This window comes from Salvia splendens, chromosome 10 (genome assembly GCF_004379255.2).
Source record: "Salvia splendens isolate huo1 chromosome 10, SspV2, whole genome shotgun sequence".
NCBI lineage: Eukaryota > Viridiplantae > Streptophyta > Magnoliopsida > Lamiales > Lamiaceae > Salvia > Salvia splendens.
In genome coordinates, this window is record NC_056041.1 from 8,748,720 (window position 1) to 8,772,772 (window position 24,053).

General features: G+C 39.5%; 1 protein-coding gene across 1 annotated transcript; it reads left to right on the top strand.

The window, feature by feature from the left end:
* Window positions 1-20,217, top strand: LOC121752577 (glutathione S-transferase T2-like). The gene is made up of 2 exons (XM_042147702.1): window positions 1-1,000; window positions 20,114-20,217. The coding sequence occupies exons 1-2, from the start codon at window positions 1-3 to the stop codon at window positions 20,215-20,217; spliced, it is 1,104 nt and encodes a 367-aa protein (XP_042003636.1).
* Window positions 20,218-24,053: the final 3,836 nt, after the last annotated feature.

The following is a 24,053-nucleotide window of genomic DNA, read 5'->3' on the forward strand; positions in this document are numbered from 1 at the left end:
ATGTCAGCGGAGCCGGCGGATCGGGCAGCGGCGTCGGCTCCGGTGGCGGTTCGGCCAGCGGCTCAGTTCAAGTCGAAAAAAAAGCCCATCCACTACACCAAAGCGGAGTCTGTTGCTGTGGCGAGGGCGTGGGATGCCGCCACATCAGACCCCGTAGTGGGCACCGATCAGACCGAGTTTAGCTTTTGGAAGCGCGTCGTGCAGGCGTACAACGAGTTCAAACCTCGCGACGCCCTCCCGCGTGACGGGGAACAGCTCCGCAAGAAGTGGTCTAGGATTCTGCCGGCGACCCGGCGGTTCGCGGGCATATACCAGAACAACCTGCTCCATGCGGAGAGTGGCCGAAGCGAGGCTGACGTGAAAGAACTTTCGATGGAGCAATACCACACGCTCGGCCATCCAAAGTTCACAATGTGGGAGGAGTTTCAAGTTCTCCAGGACTGCCCGAAATTCAAGGCCATTTGTGCCCAAGAGCAGGGTCCGGCGACGAAGCGGACAAGACACAACATTTTTGGGGACTACAGCAGCGGCACCGGCTCGCAATCGTTCGACATGAACGAAGAGCAAGCCGCAGAGCCCTCCGCTACACACTCTAGGCGCGCCCGCCCTCCGGGACAACGTGCCTCTATCCGACGGGCTAGAAAAGCCGGCGGTTCCTCCCGACGATCGTCGGCGGCTTCTGGATCGTGCGCCCCGCAGCCCGCGCCTCTACCGGCTTCAAGGGCCCCTTTTGCCAGCGAGGTCTTGAGGGATAACGTATATGCGCAGCTGGCGCACGAATTGAATGATGCCTGCAGCAAATACGAGGTGGCAACCGACCCGTACATCAAGAATATATACTCCGACCTCATACGTCAGATCCAGCGCCGTCTGCGCTTGGCTGATGAGGGTCCTGGGGCAGCGGCGGCCGGCGGCAGCGAGGGAGACGTTGAAGGCGATGGAGAAGGCGACGTGGACAAGGAAGAGGAATCGGACACGCCACCGATTAGACTGTGGCGGCGTTTTTATTTGTATTTTTTTTTACGTTCGTTGTATAATTTTACCTTTGCCAATACAACGAATATTCGGTCTCAATTACCTCGTTTTATAATTATTTCAATTCAGCTGATTTAAAAACGAAACGAAAAAATTAAAATAAAAATTGGTTATAAAATTTTGGGGCTATTGGAAGTGTCCGCCTATAGTGAGGCAGTGGAGGAAAAAATTGGGGCTATGAACAAAAAATTGGGGCTGTGGATAAAAAAAAGGGACCGGGCTATTGGGGAAGGTCGCCTATAGTGGATGTTCTTTTGTTTTTTTAATTTTAGTTGTTTTTGGGCGTTGGTTTTAGGAAAGTGGGTTGCGAATTTTTCTTTGAATCTAATCTATCAGATGTATTTCCGGCAACCAATATTACGCACTACATATTTATTCTTTATTTTTTCTTGCTTCCATAAAATAGCAAGTTTCTCGTCATTTCTTTATAAATTGAACATTTTTTTTCAATTAACTCATACCTAGTGTCTTATCAATAATTAATTATCTTATACTAAGAGTATCATAGACAAATTTTTATTTCTACTTTACATTTTGTGGGCTATTATTCAAAATCACTTTGAAGGTAAATATAGGAAATGTTCTTGAAATAAATGATGACAGAAAATACATTACAATTGAATATAGTATGGTTATGCTTTGAATTAGCCGGAACCATTCATAAAATCTATAACTAATACAACTTAAAAATGTTTTTATATATTACAAATGTTTTCTAAGGTAACGTAACCCCCCATACCAAAGTACCCAACCTAAAGTACATAGCAAGGTATTGTTATTTGTTAGTATGAATAAAAATAAATGTATATAAATTATACATGTAGTACACCCATCCTAGATACATAGCATGGTATTATTACTGGTATTTAGTACGTATATGAGATAGCTCAATACTTAATATATTTATAAGAATGCAATTTGCTTATTCATAAAAGGTGGCTCTCTTTGCAAAGCAGTTTGTCAATTATTCAACCGTGCATGATACAATAGGCCTGCCTCAATAAATAATGGTCCAAACTCAAACCATCTAGATAACTCTATTCTTTGATTTAATTTTATTATTCAATTTATTCAGCGTTACGGGTGAGGCTAAACTTGTTCCATTTAACAAACTTCGCCACGTGTAATGAATTAAATAATGTATTGAATTTAAATCGTTCAGTATATAATTATTATAAACAAAATGATGGTACAAAACAAAAATCCTAACCTTAAAAACCACAAATTGCTGTTCTAAACTAAAATCACAAAATCATTCCACTAATAATCTTACACTAACTCAAGTTAATAAAATATAGTATAGTATTTTTCTTCTCTTTTTTAATAAAATTTAGTTGTATGAATGTGTGTTACATGCCGCTACCCTAATAAGTAATGCTCAGATCAAACTTAATAATCTAAATGAATATGTCATGCTCTCTAACAAATAATGGAGAGATATGGATCAGTAAGGAAATAAGAGTATTAATTATTGGTATTAGTATATTATTGATGTGTATACTAATATATTTAACACGTTGATGGCTTAGTAGTATAAGGATAAATTTTTTGTATGAGATGTTTATTATATTTAGCATTGATATTGTTAATGTTTCTATATTAAAAAAAGCTGGATTTTATATTAAAAAAATGCTCCAGCTGAAAGATGTAGCAAGCAAAAGAGTTGTTATTATCACGAGATGAATGTGGATAATCGATTAATGGGCCAATGTAGGTGATTCATGAGTTGGCCATATAATTTATACTCAGGCCATCCACAACGCTGTCTCTATACCGTCTCTTAAACCGTCTCTTAACTACTATTTGAGCACTATTTGAGGGCCCCACTGTCCTTTTTTCCTCCATCTCTTAACTAAGAGACGGAACCTGCAACGCTCCGTCTCTTAACCGTCTCTATACCATCTCTTAATTACTATTCATTCAATTTAATTTATAATTTTTTTTAAAACCCAATTCAATTTAAACAAACACACTTTATTAAAATTAAAACAATATTACAACTTAACATTAAAAAAAACGAAGACATAATTAAAATTCTAAAAAAATAAAAATGACATAATTTAATCTTCTCCGCCAAAGTTTTCCCAAATGTGCTCAATTAGATCCTCTTGGAGTTGGGTGTGGGCGCTAGAGTCGCGTACTAACCGTGCGGCGGCTTCCTCCCGGTTCCGATTGATGTACTTCCGGGAGCGTCGTGGGGGTGGTGCGGCTTCCTCCGCCTCTCGTCGTCGACCTTCTTCGAGTGATTGTTCCATTAATTGGCGCATTTGCTCAAAAGGATCCATTTGTTTGAGTTGATTGAAGATGGAAATTGGAGTGATAGAGAGGATTTGAGAGAAATAGATGTGTGTTTGTGTTTGAAATGAGTATGGAATAGAATTATTTATAGAGTAAAAAAATTAAAAATTTAAAAAATGAAAATAAATATTTAACGGTAATATTACCGTTTGAAAAAAAAAATTTTTTTATTAAAAATCGATTTTTTTTTTAAAAAAAATGAATTATTGCGTCATCAGTGACGACGCCCACTCGCGGGCCAGCGAGTGGGCGTCACGCACGCATGGGGACGTGCCACGTGTCCCTGGCGCGTGGCGAGACAGCTCGTCTCGTGTCTCTCCGAGACGAGCTACGCGACGAGACGGTCGTGAGCTGGAGACGAGCTGGGCGCTGCAATGCGTCTCGCGGGGGTCTCGTCTCTCCGAGACGAGACGCGAGCCCGGCTCGAGACGCGTTGTGGATGGTCTCACTATATGTATTCTGTTAAATTTACTGTTTGCCATTTATTTTTTTAATAAAAAACTACCAAATTATTTGATAGATACTCCCTCCGTCCCAATTTAATTGTCACTATTGAAGTGGGCACGGATATTAAGAAATATAAAGAAAAGTTGATTGAAAAAGTTAGTGAAATATGAGATTCATTTTTATATATTAGTTTTATAATAAAATGTGAGTAGAGTGCGTTAGTGGAATGTGAGACCTTTATGGTAAAAATGAAGTGTGACAATTAAGTTGAAACGGATCGAAATGGAGAAGAGTGACAATTAAGTTGGGATGGAGGGAGCATTAAAATAAAATAAAATGTTAGCGCATCGCTCATGTTAGCAGTATGTTGCGGTAAAGTTGTGTTGCAAGAGATGATACGAAGTACTATTTTATAAAAAAATCATCACAAATTTAAATTGTACTCCTGTTCATTATGCTAAAAATCAAAATAAAAGTTTGAGGAATGTTGTTGAGTAACTATTTTACTACACAAAATATTTAATATAAATAAAAAATAATTTAAAATTGTAAAAATAAACGAAAATATAATAAAGATAGGACGCATTTCATATATAGACACTGTTTTATGAATTTGTGACTTGGGGCTGTAAATGACTAGGTAACATACAATTTATATAAACGGAGTTGTTGCACTACAATACTATTATACTCCCTCTGTGTCAAGCTAGGTGAGTTATATCTTTTTTTAGAATATTTAAAAATAGTTAAGACATTTCTCTTTTAGCAAAAATTTTATTTTTTCTCATATTTATTTACTCTTCCTCTTTTACTTATTCTGTCTATTTTAACTTTTAACATATCAATTTTTAAAATATTAACATATAAAAAAAATATCTCAACTACACAGTACTTAAAACGTGAATATATAATCTACGTGGTTGGACCCACGTCATTTTCTATGCTGCAAAAGTGGTTCTAAAATAGTGCACCGGTTTAGGATGATAAATTATTTGTTTTATTAATCCAACCCAAGTGGTAAATTCGTCATTTTGTAGCTCTAATAATTATCTGGATGCCCCATATTCGAGCAATAATTTAGAAATTCCAGCCAGCCCACAAAAATGTGCTCAAAATCCGAATAAAACCACAAACTTTACCAATTAATTACAACCACAAATTAATTTATTTGCTTTTGCCTTTTTTCCCACTTAAACAACACCAATTATTCTACATCACGAAAGGACGATACCTTATTATGTGAAGTATACAACCTTACGGTCCACTTTCACGAAAAAAAAATCTAGCTACAAACTAAGTAGATTGATTGGTGAATTGATAATTTCTATATATATCGAAGCCTGCAATGAAGAATATAATCTATGTGCATTATACAAAAATTTTGGATGTAGATTTCTGATTAGACAATGCACTTATTTTTTAATTCTTCCACTAATTAGTGTTTCTTTTTCTGTATAACTTTCTTTTTGTCTTTGAATACTACATTTTCTTAATTGGCGTGAAAAATTCCAACTTTTAGTTAAGATGCTTGCTGAATAAACTCATAAACTATGTTCGTGTTACGTTTTCATTAACAGATAATTACAAAAAAGCCCCTATATATAAAGTAGTAGAACCGTTTTTATTTGTTACTATTTGAGTTGGTTTAACAAGTTGATGACAATTACTTAATAAGTTACAATAACATCACAATTTGATTGTGAATTTCAATTGAAATAAAATTCAAGATAAGATTTTGTGTAATTTCATTTTGATGATCTCAAGTTATCACCAATTCCAGTAGATTCACCAGTCACCACATATATTCATCGATGATCGTTTAAAAGTTTTATACTCCAACATTGATGATATTCAAACAGAAAATATTAAATAAGTCATTTTACGGTAAATCAAGTGAAATTGATCATCAAACAAGTTGAGTTAGTCTTGATGAAATAGAGATAGCTGACTATATATAACAAGTAGTAAAAAGTTGTTAGTGTTAAATCCTCTAAATTCTGTCTCACATCGACTTGGTGAAGATCCATTCTCTTCTATATAAGTGTGGATAACCCTCCCCCTTATGAGGCCTTTTAAGGGGTGAGTGGCCCATTTCTAATATGGTATCAGAGCGGGCCCAAGTCGATGATGGTTTTCTCTTTATCTCTTATCTACCTCACGAGTGGAAGACCGATGTCCTTTCCGGCCAACATCGATGATGGCTTCTCTTGCATTGCCTACCCACGTGATGGAAGACCGATGTCCTTTCCGGCCCACACGTGAGGGGGCGTGTTAAATCCTCTAAATTCTGTCTCACATCGACTTGGTGAAGATCCATTCTCTTCTATATAAGTGTGGATAACCCTCCCCCTTATGAGGCCTTTTAAGGGGTGAGTGTCTCATTTCTAATAGTTAGACTTCAAACACAATAATTAGATCCACTAGACCAACATTATTACCACTTTTGATTTAGCATTACTTTGTGGGCATAAATTCTTTTCAAGTCAGCTTTCTTATTTATATTCTACCATATATACCCACACCAAAAATACAATCACTATCAAAGTTCCGTATTTATTGGGGCAAAAGATTAAATGCGGAGTAATTGAATAAAATAAATGGCATGGTTTACACCTCATAAATAATGACCCTTTCTTGTGTAACAACGTTTGGGATGGGGAAAGAAGACTTTTCTCATTGGTTGACATATATTCACATATAAAGCATGATTATGATATTGCTTTGCTTTCAAGAAAGTGGAGTCATTTGAATTTTGATGGGGTACGAACTAAACCCTAATGGCAAGCCCAATAACAGTGACGGCCCATCAGCCCAGAGCCCAAGAAAGAGTATCTGTTCGGCACGACCAAAGAGTTCGGCACGACCAAAGAGTTCGGACTCAGCCTACAGCTCGGTAAAAGCCGACCAGTCAAGCTCTCCTCTCAGATCGGCAAGAGTTGATCGGTAAAGTCCAGCAGTTCGGTCTCAGCATTCGACCGAACTAGGAGTTAGTGGACTCATGAAAGGCCTCCACGACCTCCACTATACCCACGATCTATTTAGTGGTATGAAGCAGTTATTGAGCAGTTATTGCTCACCCACGATCTTGTTAGTGGGGCTGCAAACCACGATCCTAGTTCAATGTATAAATAGAACTTAGATCAGATAGAAAAGGGTTAAGCTCTCTAGAGATAAAATAGCATATAGCAAGTCTGTGTTGTAAGCTGTATTTTCGCAGATCAAGCAATACAAACCTGCCCTCATTTCTCCCCGTGGACGTAGATTTACCTCAGTAAATCGAACCACGTAAAATTCTCTGTGTCGTAATTTATTTTTACGAGCATTCATCATCATCGAAAATTCGCCGATTCATCACTGGCGCCGTCTGTGGGAAACAGAGAACCAAATTTGTGATAAAGCGAATTTTTGACCATTTTTTCAACCCAAAAAATGCATACCAGATCGCAGAGTACCCGTATTCCTGCCCGTGAGAACCAGGAGGAAGCCAATCCATCCCATAGGTCTGGAAAACAGCCTAGGGATAAATCCACCACCAGTTCTCATGGCGGAGGAACAAGCCGCTCCAAAAGCCGTCACACCGAGTCTTCCCAGCAGCCCGATTTGAACGGGGCTGTCAAGCTGTTTTTGGCTGAAAAGCAGGAGGAATTCTTAACCTTCCTGCAGAGAAGCCAAAAGCAGCCGGAGGCGAAAACGGCGGATTCTCTCTCTCCCTCCATACGAGACAGTCACTACCGCAGTAGTATCATGTCTTCCAGAAGAAAGAATCCTCGGTACCGGAATCACAGGAGAACTCCATCTCCTCCATACCGAAGAAATGTCGGGTTCGCCATGTACGGAGCATTGAGGACTCCGTTCTCGGACGATATTACCCGAACTTCCCTACCACAGAACTACCGAACTCCGTCGATGACCTATGACGGACTCGTGGATCCTCATGATTTCTTGGGACGCTATCAGTATAACATGGCGAACCAGGGTCTCAACGAGGTCCACATGTGCAAGCTGTTTCCCGAGCTGCTAATCGGGAACGCAAGAAGGTGGTTCGATAGCCTCCCTCAAGGCAGCATTAGATCCTACCGAGATCTAATGGATGCTTTCCACAGGAGGTTCTTTCAGAAAGCGGAAGCCAGAAGCACTTCGGCTCAGCTGCTTTCTATACGTCAAGGTCGCGACGAAAAGATCAGCGATTTTATGACGAGATTCCACAAGGAATGCCTACAAGTAGATAATCTCAATGATCTACTTGTCATTTCGGCATTCCAAAATGGAATCCTGCCCGGAGCTCTCTACAGAAAGCTCGTGGAGTGCGGTCCGCAAACAGCTCAAGAGATGTGGGACATTGCGGACAAGTTTTCTCGTGCCGATGAGGCAGACCGTCGAAAACGGTCTTTAGACAGCTCATCTAGAGAAGACAAAAAGAAGCCCGGTCATAGCGATCAGAGGCATCCTCGCCGAACACCTTCTCCACTAAAGGAGAGATAGCGGTCATCCGAGGTGATCGAAAAAGAGCAAGTGTGTTCGCAGATTGCGCTTAAAAGTGCCGAGCAATCAGTTCGGCACCATCAAGCATAGCAATCACAGCAGCCGGAATCAGAGGCCGGCGAAATGACCGAAGTCACACCGGAGCCGAACTCGATGGTGTACGGCACTGAAGCCGTGATTCGGTTGAGATCGGCATATCCAGTCCCCGAACTCAAGTTCTCCTCAGAAATGAATGACGACGGACTGAGAGCCGAACTAGATCTCGCCGAAGAAAGAAGAGAATTGGCGTGCATAAAAGCAGCCAAGTATAAGGAGCAAGTAGCCCGGTATTATAACCAAAGGGTGAAAAAGCTTCAATTTCAAGTGGGAGATCTCTTGAGAAACAACGAAGTAAGCCGAGCAGAAAAGCTGGGCAAACTCGAGCCCACATGGGAGGGTCCGTATCGGGTGTCAGAAGTCCTCGGCAAAGGGTCTTATAAATTGACTCACATGTCAGGAGAACAAGTACCCCGAACATGGCACGTCTCCAACCTCAAGAAGTTCCACTTGTAAGAGACAAAGTCCGGTCAGTCTGTCTTGTGTCTAGTTCGGTCATAGGGGTACATGTTTTTATTTGTTTGTTTTTTTACTTGTACCTTTTACTTGTCGTTTTATGAAAAGTTTAAAGTTTTTTTCTTTCGTCTTTTTCATTTTTTTCTCTATGTGTTTTGTCTCTATGTGCTTGTCGTCTCTTACAAATGGTACCAAGGTATATCGTTCTTTAAAGACTGATCCCCTTTTTAGATCGATTATTAAAGACTATTGCGAGTCCAAGCTTCTAAGGAGGATATAAGACCACAATTCAGCTTAACAAGCAGTCCGTCTGAAACGAACTGCAATAAGCCAACGATTGTGCGTCCAAGCTTCCAAGGAGGATACAAGACCGCAATTCAGCTTAATAAGCACTTCGTCTGAAACGAACTGCAATAAGGGAAAGTCCGATCCACGCGATAAACCTCGCCGAATTAGGACGACCGAGTTCGGTCAAAGAAGTTTACCTCATAAGACCGAGGACGACCATGTCTAGTCAAAGAGGTTTACTGCATAAGACCACTTCGGTTAACTGGGAAAGTCCGATCCACGCGATAAAACTCGCCGAATTAGGACAAGGGAAAGTTCGATCCCGGCGACAAAAATCGCCAAATTAGAACACAAACCAAGTCCGGTCAAAGATGTTTATTTCATCAGACCAAAGACGAGTCCGGTCAAAGATGTTTATTTCATCAGACCAAAGACAAGTCCGGTCAAAGATGTTTATTTCATCAGACCAAAGACGAGTCCGGTCAAAGATGTCTATTTCATCAGACCAAAGACGAGTCCGGTCAAAGAAGTATACTTCATAAGACCGAGGACAAGTACGATGAAATTTTTTCGCTAAGCTGTAAATACAGTGTTAGAGGCGGAAACAAAATTTCATTTTTCAAATCTTGTTCAGCATACAACTCCGCTACCCTACTATTACAAAGGACTATTCTACTGTCCGGGGTTGCTAAAGTTGAGCCACCTATTCACAAAATCCTCTGGAAGCCGAGTTCGGTCGTTCCGAGCAGATGAAGAATAAGCAGGTCGACGAGATGCTATCCTCGACCCAACGCCTCTTCCCCGAGCCCGAGAAGTCCTAACACCTCGGCGATGAAGAGTCTCTGCAATAAGCATCTGCTGATCTTGCTCGCTCATAGTCACAACTCCTCGGCGAATTTCAGTCCGTCCCTGTCTTGACGATTCCGGTTGCTCCTGAGCCCGTTCTCGTCTAGACGTTTCCGGCTGTTCCGGAGTTCGTTGTTGACTTGGAGTAGGATTTTGAACAAGGGAACCAGAGGTTTGATCTGGAGTGCGAGCATCTGTTGGCACGATATGCCGAAGGAATCTTTCTATGGAGGGGCGCCGAGAAAGAACAATGTTGTACCGAGAAGCCCAACGCCGTAGTGATTTCACAACTTGTTGGCAAGCCGAGCTCTCCAGCGCATTGTTCCTCCGGAGTACAAGATATTCCTCCCACAGTTCGTCAACTCGACTCTGAACATCTGATATGGTCAATCCCCCGCGCACACGGATGTAATCCTCGTACGCAGTCCTCTCAGCAATGGTCGTATTCAGCTCGGCCTCCAGATCCTTCTTATCGGACTCTAAGTCCTTATTATCGGCCTCCAGCTTCACTAAACGAGCCAGAAGCTCATCATTCTTCGTCTGATCGGCTATAGCTCTTTTCTCAGCTTCGTCTAAAGCCGAAGAGTACAGCCGTTTCCAGTGAAGTATCTCCATCTCCTTGAGTACAAAGCAGCTATATTAGTTCGGCAGCTGTACCGAGCAGATAGTAAAATACAACAGGAGTAAAGGCGAGTACGAAAAGCTATACGAAGACAAGTGTAGAGAATTTTTCATTCACAAGGAAAAATTTTTACACTAGGAGGGCTTCAAGGCCATTTTACAAAGAAGAAACTAGACTAAGAGAAGGGAGACGAAATCATACTCCGCCAGCTTCGTCTCCGGCTCCTCGCTCTGGTTCAGCTTCTTTCTCCTGAGCTACCTCGGCCTCGGCCTCGCATCCTGCCGGCCTCGCCTCCGCCTCCTGATCGGCTTCCTCCTCTGGATGCCCGGCCCGCTCGACTTCGGCCTCCGGCTCCAGCGGCTCGGCCTCACCCTCTCCGTTGTAAGTCGAAGCGGGTGAAACAGGTCCCACGGAGGCAAAGATAGCCTCCAGGTTCTCGTCCCGATCAGCTCGACAACTCCGGACTCGGTCTGCAGAAAGCAGGACCGAGGATGAAGCGAGCTCCTCAAGGAGCGGCAGATTCTGAAGCCGAGCTGCTATCTCTCGGCTGTACAGAGGCAGCACGACGTCGGCCCCCTGCTCGCCCTTATCGGCAATTAGCCTTACCAGACTACCGACAAAGGCCGAAAACTGGCTGCTCAAAAAGAGTCTCTCCGTGTAGGCACGGAGACCCTCTCCTTGGGCAACCACGGCGGCAGCATCCCTCTGTTTCGTCTGCTCTCGCTGGATGACGAGCTGGTTTTTGGCAAACTGAGCTTCATCCTGGGCCGAAATCCTAGCAGCCCTGGCTTTCTCAAAGTTTGCCTCAGCCTGCTCGGCCCGGTGACAAGCAGCCGCCAATTTCCTCTGCATCTCGGCATAGTCGTTGGACGCTTTGGAGAGTTCGACGGCGACGAGCTTGGAGAGCATATCATTCCTCTGAAAATGGATAAGGAAAAAAGTTAACAGAGGGCTCCAAAAATACAGGACAGAAGCCAAGCCAAGGAATCAAGAAGACAATTCACCTCGGCGAAGTCCGTGGGCCATAGAAATGGCTCACAGATATGCTCCGAAGGAGGCGCCAAGACCATGTCTTTCTCTGGCGCTCTCGGGGGCTTCTGGGTCTTCCCCTTCCTACTTGCCGAAGTCGACTCCGGCTTCTTTGGACCCGAAGAGGTCTTTTGCCTCTTCGGATTCTTCTCGGCATCAGGCGCCGAGCTGGTAGCCTTCTCTCTCTCCGGCTCCACAAGCTCGGAGGACTTTCTGATAGCCTTATTCAACATGAACACTGCCAAAAAGCAAGAAAGCAAAGTCAGATTTTCTTCGTTAAAGCAGTAGAGCATAAAGATAAAGAGAAATCCTCACCCTCGGCCTCTTCGTCCGAAGACGAGATGTCGAACACGACGTCGCCCTTGACGAGCTCAGACTCCGTGTATTGTTTCCTAACTATGGGAATCTTGTTGAGCTCGCCATCGAGCTCGTCCAACGGTTCAGGCCGAGGGTGACGGATAACGGACTCCGGCCCTCTCCAGGGGAAACTAGGAGCCGCGGTCCTATCATAGTAGAAGAAGCGATTTTGCCACTTCGGCCACTTCGTTTTACAAAAGGCCCTAAAGGGCTGTAAAGGGATCAAGTAAAACCAAGACCCCTTCCTCTTAAATTGAAAGAATTTAAGGATCGCCTTCAAAGACAAATCCCTTCCTAACCTACGGAGTTCGGCAGCGAAGGCCGACAAGTGCCTCCAAGAGTTCGGAGTCACCTGGCCTAAAGGAAGCTGAAAAAAATCTAGTAAATCTATAAAGGCAGAAGGGAGGGGGAAACGAAGCCCGCATTCTAAGCAGGCCTCGTACACGGTGACGTAACCCTCCGGCGGGGAGTCAGCCCTGTGATCACCGTCAGGTACCACCGCCTTCCCCCCAGGAAAAGAGTATTTTTCGTAAAGGGATATCACAGTATCCTTACTCAAGATACTGTGAAAATACTCTACGGTCTTCTCCCCGGATTCTTTCCGGCTAGAAGACCCCTTACCCCCTTTCCTAACGCTACCCGACTCCGAAGAAGAAGAAGAAGACATTTTTCTTACTTTTTGAAGGTGAAGATAGTCTGAAAAAATTCTTGAAAGCGGAGAGAGAATTTTCGCAAGAAAGAGAGTATAGAAGACGCAACAGCAAAAGTGCTTCAATGATGAAGAAAGAGCGTATTTATCAGATACGGGAAAGATTTCGAGATCGTTGCGCCGTTTCGAATCCCACCTTTTCAGGAATCAACGGCCGGATTTTACTGTCGCATTTAATGCAGGCACGCGCAAGGCACGTCCCCTGACGTCAGCCTCCCCCTTACCGTTATCCAGAATGCCGAAGTGACTCACCTCGCCGAAGTGATCCACTTCGCTTTTCGGGGGGGGGTAGTGATGGGGTACGAACTAAACCCTAATGGCAAGCCCAATAACAGTGACGGCCCATCAGCCCAGAGCCCAAGAAAGAGTATCTGTTCGGCACGACCAAAGAGTTCGGCACGACCAAAGAGTTCGGACTCAGCCTACAGCTCGGTAAAAGCCGACCAGTCAAGCTCTCCTCTCAGATCGGCAAGAGTTGATCGGTAAAGTCCAGCAGTTCGGTCTCAGCATTCGACCGAACTAGGAGTTAGTGGACTCATGAAAGGCCTCCACGACCTCCACTATACCCACGATCTATTTAGTGGTATGAAGCAGTTATTGAGCAGTTATTGCTCACCCACGATCTTGTTAGTGGGGCTGCAAACCACGATCCTAGTTCAATGTATAAATAGAACTTAGATCAGATAGAAAAGGGTTAAGCTCTCTAGAGATAAAATAGCATATAGCAAGTCTGTGTTGTAAGCTGTATTTTCGCAGATCAAGCAATACAAACCTGCCCTCATTTCTCCCCGTGGACGTAGATTTACCTCAGTAAATCGAACCACGTAAAATTCTCTGTGTCGTAATTTATTTTTACGAGCATTCATCATCATCGAAAATTCGCCGATTCATCAAATTTGATACTCCACTTTAATTGCAGTAAATAACACAGTATTAATACGACGTGTAAGAAATTAATTACCAATTCTAATTGTGAGAACACTACATTAAAATTAGTATATTATTAATATTATCACAACGAATATAAGTACTAACATACATGTATCTATAATCTATATACTCCATATATGTATATGGAAGAGAAATACAAGCTCAATAAATATTACTACTATGAACTTTGAAATCCAAAGATAAATATTCACCAGATAGATACTGCCTAAAATTGTTGTGGGCCACACATTTATCAGAAGGCATCTTTTTTAAAATTGTTTGGTCCAAATTTTTATCACTTCACGAAAAGTATTTCTTATTCTCCTCTTTCTGTGTGTATTGTGTGTTTTTTTCTTCCTTTTTTATGCTTTGTCAAAAGTTGATAACTTCCAGTATTTGAATAAATGTCAAGGTTTCCAATTTATTTATCACGATAACGTGTGTATATATATGATATATTAGCACCAATTATAATCTGAAATTCTATCTCTAAGTTAGATTTGAGGTGCCTATTCAAGAATATTACTCCACGAAAGCTAATGAATAATTTTATCATGTCACTGTAATATAAGTAAAGTTAGAGTCCTTGTTTGAATAAACAATTTTTTAGTATCATCTATCTTTTAGTAGTACTATTCAATATATGTAGTTTTGAAATTTAAAATGCAAGCAACATGTATTTCAATAACGTACTCCATTTAGTACAATAGCTAGCTGGGTTTTTTGTCAAATTTATAAATTGAAAAAAAAATGAAAAAAATTGAATTTTGACCTTTCATTCTTGTAGGGAACAGAAGCAATTATTAAATAACATAAGTAATAGTAATTCTATAATTTGGTCAATATATTTATTGGCTGCTAAGTCTAACGATGAATCAACCATGGCACACATTATTTTATTTCTTTAATTTTCATACAAGACGTATGATAACATTTATAATAAAATAAATGCACTCAATATGTTACTCAGACGCCATATATACAAATTTAAAAAGTAAAAAAATTTAAAATGTAGCACTATTGTTGTTAGGTTTAGAGATGTTGATATGGTGACCTGTTGTACAATTAAGTAGTTGCAGAGATTTTTCCAACCAAAACTTGTCTTAATGAAAATATCAAGATATCAACGTCACGTGGGAGTAGTTGGAGATGTAAAATAATGAAAATTTTGTAAATTGAGTGTTTGTTTCTCTAATCTTACATATTTTTCCTAAAATTGGCCTCCAAAACAAGAAAGAAAGAAAGAAAAAATGATAGGTGTGTTGGTTCGCATGTAGCATTATAAAACATAAATGCCTATACGGTATACTTCATTTCCAAGTTGGATATTTTATTTTTTAAATTTCTTAATCAATTTTTAAAGTTTTGTCGGTGCATGTAATGAAATAAAGAGTATCCAATTATTCAATCTTCTAAACCAACAACTTCGTATAGTAGCACAATAACGAATTAATCAGCCATTCTACATTAGAAGATGGATCCATTGTATACTCGCTCAATAATATTATTGTAAATGGTCAACAATAATTTTAAAAAAATTAACTGATAATTTAAGCCGTTAATTGGATTGATGGTATACCTTTTGATAAGATATAAATATTGCAAAATTGTCGACAATGAAATAAAGCTAAATTCATACTCATTTGGCTAATGTAACATGAAATTAGTATTGTAAGTAGTACTTTTCTTTCTAGTACATCGACGCCTCTAAGGCCATTCGCAACGCGGTCTCTTAACCGTCTCATTTCTTAACTATTCATGGGTCTCACTATACTTTTCACTTCATCTCTTAACTAAGAGACAGCACCTGCAACCCTCCATCTCTTATCCGCCTCTTAACCATTTCATCCTTTAACTATTCATTCAATTTCATTTTTTATTTTTATTTCCAACAAATTCAATTAATAAAAACACACTTCATTAAATAAAATAAAATTACAACTTAAAATCCTAAAAAATACATAATTAAATCCGTGGTAAAATAAATAAAAAAAGACATAATTTAAAATACAAATTTATAGAAATTATAAAAACTACTCCGCTGGCGAATCATCCCCCGAAGGCGGTGGCGGTGCACCGAATGGAGGCGGAATACCAAGTTGTCCCGCCAGATACACAATGCCGGCATGAAGGGCTTGATATTGGGCGGGCGTCATCCGGGAAGTGTCCGTCATCGTGGCGGTGAAGTACATGGACATTAGGGAGGAGGGTGTCCCTTGGGAACCCGCCTTGCTTGATTCGTCTCGGCCCCTCCTCCCTCTAGCCGCCTTGGTCCCTTGCGGCCGACGACGCACACGGGAGGACTCCCCCTGCATCATCTGCCGTGCCCTCAACCTCCTGCGAGGCAACCTCTTGTGCGGCGCTGCCTGAACCGCCCCCACTAGACGAGGTCGAGCTCGTGCTGGACTGGACACCGCCGGCCCACCTTTCGACGTCTTGGACGGCCTCCCAAACATCGACATGTTTGAATTCTTTGCCGTTGTCGTCGAAATAGACTCGCAAAGCCGATCTCAAAATGTCGGCTCCAGTGGCTCCGCTTTGGTAATGAGCCGCTTCATTCTTGTAGATGCCGCAGAATTTTTTGACCTCTCTGTCGACTCGGTCAAAATGGCTTCGGAGCATCTTCAATGTGCGGCGGCGGGACCTCTTCGGCTTAATCTCGTTGTAGGCCTCGGTGACCTTTTCCCAAAAGCACTTCCGGGATTGTTGATTCCCGACGATGGGATCGTACGAGACGCTGATTCAGGCGTTGTACAGAGCCATAATGTCCTTGCGGCTGTACGGATGACGACCTACATCCTCCTCCTCGGCCGCTTCCTCCTCTTCCTCCGCGGCGTCGAATGCCCTGGAGCTTCCACCGCCTCGTCCTCCTTCCGGATTCGATTCATCCGGATAATCCTCCTTAATTTGGGATAATCCCTGCGAATACCTTGGGGCGGAGGGACGAGCGTATGCATCCACATCAAAATGGGGTGATTGGTACCCCGCCGGCGTCGACGAGCCTTGGGTGCCCGACGTCGATGAACCGGAACCGGAACCACCCAAGACATTGTACGTGCCCCCAGTCGCCAAACGCATTGATGTCAAACCCGCCGGAGCCGCCAGAGTTTCCGTCGTCGGACATTTTTTGATGAAAATTGGAGAGGTTAGATGAAAATTAGAGAGGAAATGGAGATGATTTGGGAAGAATAGATGTGTGTTTGTGTGTATAATGAGGATGAAATATGAGTATTTATAGAGTAAAAAAAGAAAAAAAAAATGGCCGAAAACGGTAACATTACCGTTTGAATTTTTAAAATTTTTTAATTCAATTCAAAATTTAAAAAAATGATTTATTGCGGCAGCATGACGAAGCCCACTCGTGGGGCGACGAGTGGGCGTCACGCCTAGCGCCAGCGCACGCCACGTCGCGCAGGCTCGTGGCGAGCTGGCGCCAGCCGTCTCGGTGGGATGGGCGTCTCGGCGATACCGGGAAGAGATGGAAAGCTGCAACGCATCTCGCTGCCGTCTCGTCTCGGAGGGACGAGATACGAGACACCCGCGCGACGCGTTGCGGGTGCTCTAATGGCGACCGTAGCAACAAATTTGAATTTTAAATGAGGGAAAAAGTACTTTTAACCATCTAGAGTGGGTAAGATTGTGAAATGAATTGTGTGTTTTAACTTTTTACTACTCTCTCCGTCCTTGAAATTGTATCACATTATTTCATTTCCGCTCGTCCCATAAAATTTGTCACATTTCACTTTTTACTATTTTTGGTAGTGGACCACACATTCCACTAACTTATTCTCACTCATATTTTATTATAAAACTAATATATAAAAGTAGAGCTTACTCTGCATTAATTTTTTCAACCACTTTCTATTGCATTTTTTAAAACCCGTGTCCGATCAAACTATGACAAAATTTGGGGGACGAATAGAGTATTTATTTAGGAAAAATGATTAGAATGAAATCGGTTAGGAAACTCAGAAACGAAGAAAATAAGATGTCAGTCACGTATGACGAGTGTTAAGTTTTCATAATGGTCCTGCAATGTAGATCCCCATTAATATTTGACGGAACTTTACCTGCAAATTTCTTGGTAGTTTCTCTCACCCTCCAAATGGAAAAAGGGAAATTAATATTTTGGTAGCTTAACTGGAGAGTATTAATTGATTATAAGGTGTTGGGTTCGAAACAAGTGGCAACGAGTGTCATCCATTATGGTGGTTCCTTGTACCCATCATAATATTTGACTGTTTCTTTATAAAATTGACTAAAATTTACCTTAATTCACTTCTCTCTATTTTATTGGATCGGGTGTGGAGGCTTCCGATTCCTTAAGAAAGAGACTTGAGATTTAGCTAGATTTACCCCTCGTTATTTAAAGTAAAAGAGAGGGAGTGTAGAAATGATACTGTTAAGAGTAGTGATTTGGGGCAAGTACTCCTTAAGTATATAACTAGAGAATAAATTTCAGCCACAAGATTAAGAAATTAAGGGCTAAGATTACTTTTAGAATTCTAGCATTATATTCAGGTTTTGATTCATTATATGAATAGTTTAGTTCACTCGGGGGTATATTGGTCGTTTTGCTGAATTAAAATGAGGTGGGACTTCTCTTTCCCTAATTTGAACATTCCACTTCCGTCTGTCTCTTCTCTAAACCTCATTCTCTCTCCGTCGAATACATAGGGTTCCGCCACCGTGACCTCCATTCTTCGTCATGTTTCCTCCATTCCAGCCGCCATTTCCTCCATTCCTCGTCGTCGCATAGTTAGGGCTCATCACCGTGCTTTCCTCCGTCAATTTCCGGCGTTGTGTCCTCCATTCCTCACCGTCTCATGATCGTTGCGATTGCATTTTCTTCTAATCTAGTTTGTAAAATTAAAATCTCTATAAGTTTTTTTTTTCTTTGAGCAATAGTTGGAGAATCGGAAAAAAAGTATCACTGCCTGTTTTTTTCTTATTGAAATGTGAGGTTTGAAAATTCATTTGGTGTGATCTTGTGCAGGGTATTTCTGTTGACAACGTTTCAAAGAGCTTGACGTGGAGAAAGATCACTATATGCTCAATATACATCACTAGACGCAAAGCATATACATCACTATACGCTCAATATACTTCGCTGAAATTAAAAAAGTACACTAAAAGAGGCATTCGGAATATACTTCACTTTATGAACAATATACATCACTATATGATCAATATACTTCACTGATATAAAAAACAATACACTATAAGACATGCAGAATATACTTCACTATACGCACAATATACATCACTATATGCTCAATATACTTCACTAAAATGGAAAAAAACAGTACACTATAAGGCATGCAGAACATACTGCACTATATGCACAATATACTTCACTATATGCACAATATACATCACTATATGTACAATATAATTCACTACATGCACATTATACATCACTATATGCTTAATATACTTCTCTGAAATGAAAAAACAGTACACTATAAGACATGGAGAATATACTTCACTGTATATCAATATACGTTACTATATGCTCAATATACTTCACTGAAATTAAAAAAACAGTACACTATAAGATATGCAAAATATACTTCACTGAAATTAAAAAAACAGTACACTATAAGACATGCAAAATATACTTCACTATATGCACAATATACATCACTCTATGCTCAATATACTTCACTAAAATGGAAAAACAGTACACTATAAGGCATGCGGAACATACTTCACTTTATGAACAATATACATCACTATATGCTCAATATACTTCACTGAAATAAAAAAAAACAGTACACTATAAGACATGTAGAACATACTTCACTATATGATCACTTCACTAAAATGGAAAAACAATACACTATAAGGCACGCAGTACATACTTCACTATATGCACAATATACTTCACTAAATGCTCAATATAATTCACTGAAATGAAAAAACAGTACACTATAAGGCATGGAGAATATACTTCAATTTATGAACAATATACATCACTTTAGTGCACTGATTTTTATTTCAGTGAAGTATAATGAGCATATATTGATGTATATTGTGTATATAGTGAAGTAAATGTCGTTTATAGTGACGTAAATATGATATTTGATATTTCAGTGAAGAATATTGTTTATAGTGTATAGTTTTTCATTTTAATGAAGTATATTTAGCATATAGTGATGCATATTATGCATGCCTTATAATGTATAATGAGTATATAGTGATGTATGTTGTATATACAGTGAAGTAAATTCTGCATGTCTTATAGTGTAATATTTTTCCATTTATGTGAAGTATATTGAGCATATAGTGATGCATATAATATTTAATGAAATGCTGTTTATAGTGAATTAAATATGATGTTTGATATTTTAGTGAAGCAAAATGAACTAATTTTATCTTAAAATGCACCATCTTCGATCATCTCATAATTCAATTCATGAGATGGTGAATTCAACTCTTGTGATGAAATATTGAATTAGCAGATCTTGAAATCGACTATTGACGATGGAGAAATCATCTTTTGAGATGATATACAGATATAGTTGATCGCGAAATCACAAGTGAGAAGGAGAAATCAACTCTTGCAATGAAGATTTTGCAATTAACAATGGAGATTGTTGATAATGAGCGTAAACGATGAAGATTGCAGCAAATCAGCATGAGTCTTGCTACGTCTTGTTGACGCGATGGAATTTGTCGAGGAAGAGAGGGGTTCTACTATTGTTGTGACGCCGCTCCACATCGACGACGTCGGAGACCTCTTAGTGGCTGGAAGTGATGGATGAGAGGGATATGAAGTTGCAGGAGGCGGAAGAGGAGCAGGAGGAGGCGAGGTCACGGGCATGGAGGTCTGCCGGTGTTGCGAGCGGTGGCAGAGCGGAGGACGGTGTCGCCGAGTTTGATTTTGTGTGACCAATTCTGGGTGAGATTAAATGCTTCTACCATAAAATTTGGTTTCCAATAATGCGCTTATTCTATTTTTGTTAATTAAATATGAAAGATTTGTTGCCTTTATTTTTAGCCTTTGGATTGACATATTATATGTTTGTGATTTATTTTGTAGTTATACACTTAAAATTAGTTAGACCTTGATCACTCCTCTCTCCTCTGTATATATATACTGATAATTTCAAACTGGCCAAAAATTGGGCTTAAAAAGTTTATTGAACATGACAGCTCAAAAGGCCCATATATACTGAACCGTCTACAAAAGCAAGCGGCAGCCCGTTGTATAAAAATCTCAATCAGGCAGAATTCCAGGACCCATTAATTTTTGGAATATTTAATTATGTTGTAGTACTCATCATTTTTATTTGGAGAAGGATTGGTAATTATTTTTTTTAACACTGATGCGGATAAACATTTAAATCATATTAGTAGTAACAAAACAGTAATTGTAATGAGAAAATATAAGCATTTTCCTTATGGAAGTAATTCTGGAAATTAATTGTGACAATTCTACTTATGTTTGCTTCACAGAAATAAATTGTGTCAATTCAGGAAAAGAATGAAGGGTTGACTATTCAATCTAAGACCTTTAGATCCATTATCAAATTCATCAGTTTTATCTCTAACTTTTAATAATTGCATCTATTCAATCATATTTTTTTCAGCTTATCAAATTCACCTCAGTCTGTTCAACTTGTATTGAATTTTATTTATCAGGATTCTACGCCAATGACGGAACATGACATGACGTTACGGGAGATAACGTGTTACTGCTTATTTTTCAGAAACTTTTTATTTTAGAAAACTTTTTGTTGAAGTAAAATTTATTTTTCACAAATACACTTTTTCTTTCTTATTTTATCAATTTTATATTAAAACTCAAAAATTTCTTTCCATATAACTTACTTTATCAATTTTATATTAAAATTTATGTCGTTTCAAAAGTTTTTATTTTTAATAAATGGAGGGAGTATGTTGTAATAGACAGGAAGATTAAATTTTTTTATTTTTAGAAATATCTATTTGCGAAAGATTGATTAATTTGATAATATTTGAAAGTATTGTCAATTGTGATAGTAATTAAATAAGGAGTAAGGACCAGCTATAAAATTGGCTGTAGAAGAAGTAATAATCGATGCAAGGAGTAGCACATTGTAGCATATGTGAATGCCTGTAGATGTACTAATTATTTATGGTTGTTTTTTCACACGTTTATATGAACTAACGGATACAATTAATTAATTATCAATAACGTTAAGGATAAGTAATATTCGATGTCCAAGCGCCACAGACCCCAACTCATATTAAAATATTGTTAGATTAGTGGAGTTTCTCTTATTTCTCATATGCCGTTTTGTATTCTAATTCCAAAAGTAATACGTGGGGATATGTACATAATAATAAATGTACATCCATTACACTATTACTTTTATTAAAAATGAAGTAAAGAATATTATGTGTTGATGACTGCACATTGTCGAGTCAACTGTATATAATGTCTATGGCACTAATCTGTTTATAGTCAAAAGCCAACCTAATGCAGCCTTTCACTATTGACCAATACAACATAATTGTAACATTTTCTAAATACTTTAATACTGCGTATACATTTATTTCTATTCAATGCACATGTGAAACACCTGACAATTTCAAAATTGATTTGCATGACAAAAGCTCTCCCTAGAACATAATAATGGCGATACTGCAACTGGTGCTAACTGCTAACGGACAAGTACATTATAATAGTACTAATTCATTTCCAATTTTATCAGCTACAGAACGTCGACGATGACCACTCTATGAACACTTACCTACTAATTTCGTGACGATGATAATATTATTATTATTATTATTATTATTATTATTATTGATATGCATGAGTCGAGAAATTTCAATACTTACTCGAGTCACTACTTTATTAAAAGGTTACAGGCATGTAGAAATCTAGCACGTAAAATTACTCATATTTTAATTTGATGACAAGTATAGAGAAACTCCTATGGTATTTACCTCGAACCAGCCGATTTACCAGAAATATGCTATCATAATTGTTTTTAAGAATCCTTTCCGTTGGCGATCATAAATTTTCTGAACTTCTCAATCGTTGTTGTAAATACTTATTTCTATTAATTTGTAATCACTTATTTCCAGAATTAATAGCAATAAATTGATACAATCACAATTCACAATGATGCATCGTAATCTCGAGTGTCTAGAATTCTAAATGATAGAAGTATAAAATCATTGATTCTCCAGTTTTAATTCAGAAATGCTAGAAATAATCCAAAAACAAATCTCAGAAGCATCTGTCTGTTTCAAAGATAATCTCAGGGTTTTGAAACATGAGTTAGTTCACAACAATCGAACAATTACTACTCCAAATGCTAGCGTTAGAAACCAACAACGCCTTTAAACGGAATCAGATCCATCCGAAACCGGGTCGGAGTTAAGATCCAGACCCGTAGTTTCATGCCCGTGACAGCCTTCCGTCTCTGTCTTAACTCCGTCAAAGTCCTCACGCTCAAACGTCCACGCAGTCTTCGCCGCCGCGCCACCTCTGACGCCGTCACGCTTCTCGAAATACTTGAGCGCCACCCGAATTCTCTTCACTATAGCGAAAAACTCCTCCACTTCTTCATCCGGCGGCGCCGCCACCGCCGTCGCCGTCCGTTTGTGCCCGCCGTTATCTTCCCGTGATTTGCCGTTGGTTTTTCCTTCGCCTTCGCGTTTTCTCTTCTCCACTTGGACGGAAGACATGGCGGAATTGAAGCAGAAATTAAGGGATCGACTTTTCTTCTTTTTCTTTGTAAAAAAGAAGTAGAAAAATGAATACTACAATTAAAAGCAGATGCTCTGTGAAGAAGGAGAGAACGGTGTTTGTTAGATGATGGTGTTTTAAGGTTCGAAAAAGACTTAAATAAATTTGAAGAGGACTTCAACGGAGATGACGTTATAAGGTGACGTAACACGTGTGACGAAAATAGACTATTTTAGGGGAGAAAAGTCATACTCTTGCACTATTGCTTTTCGGCTCGTTACAAACTCCTTACACTATTTATAGTTTAAGTTAGAATTAATGCATTTAATTAATATATTAGTTTAAGTTAAAAGCTCATTTATTAAATGATGTCTATTACATTTAAAATTCTAATTTAATTATACTAAAAAATTAATCTTAAATTTATTGCCTAAAATGAAAAAGTAAAAGTAAGTGATGGAGGGAATATTTGTTAGGTTGGTGGGTGGGTGCAGTCACCTCACCCCTTTCATTATTTAGGTGGTCGCGTGAAGCACGGATATTAAATAAATATGGAGGAGTAGAAAAAATTAATGAAATGCCATTATATTTTGTATTTAAATTTTTTCGTGATGTTTTTAACATTTTCGTCATTGTTTATAAAAGATCATTGTAATTTTATCCGTCTCAACTAATTATTAAATAAAAAAAATATAATTATTCCTTATTCTATTTTAAAATCCTAATTCCGTCTCCATAGTCAAATGCAATGTTATGAATTAGGATGCACT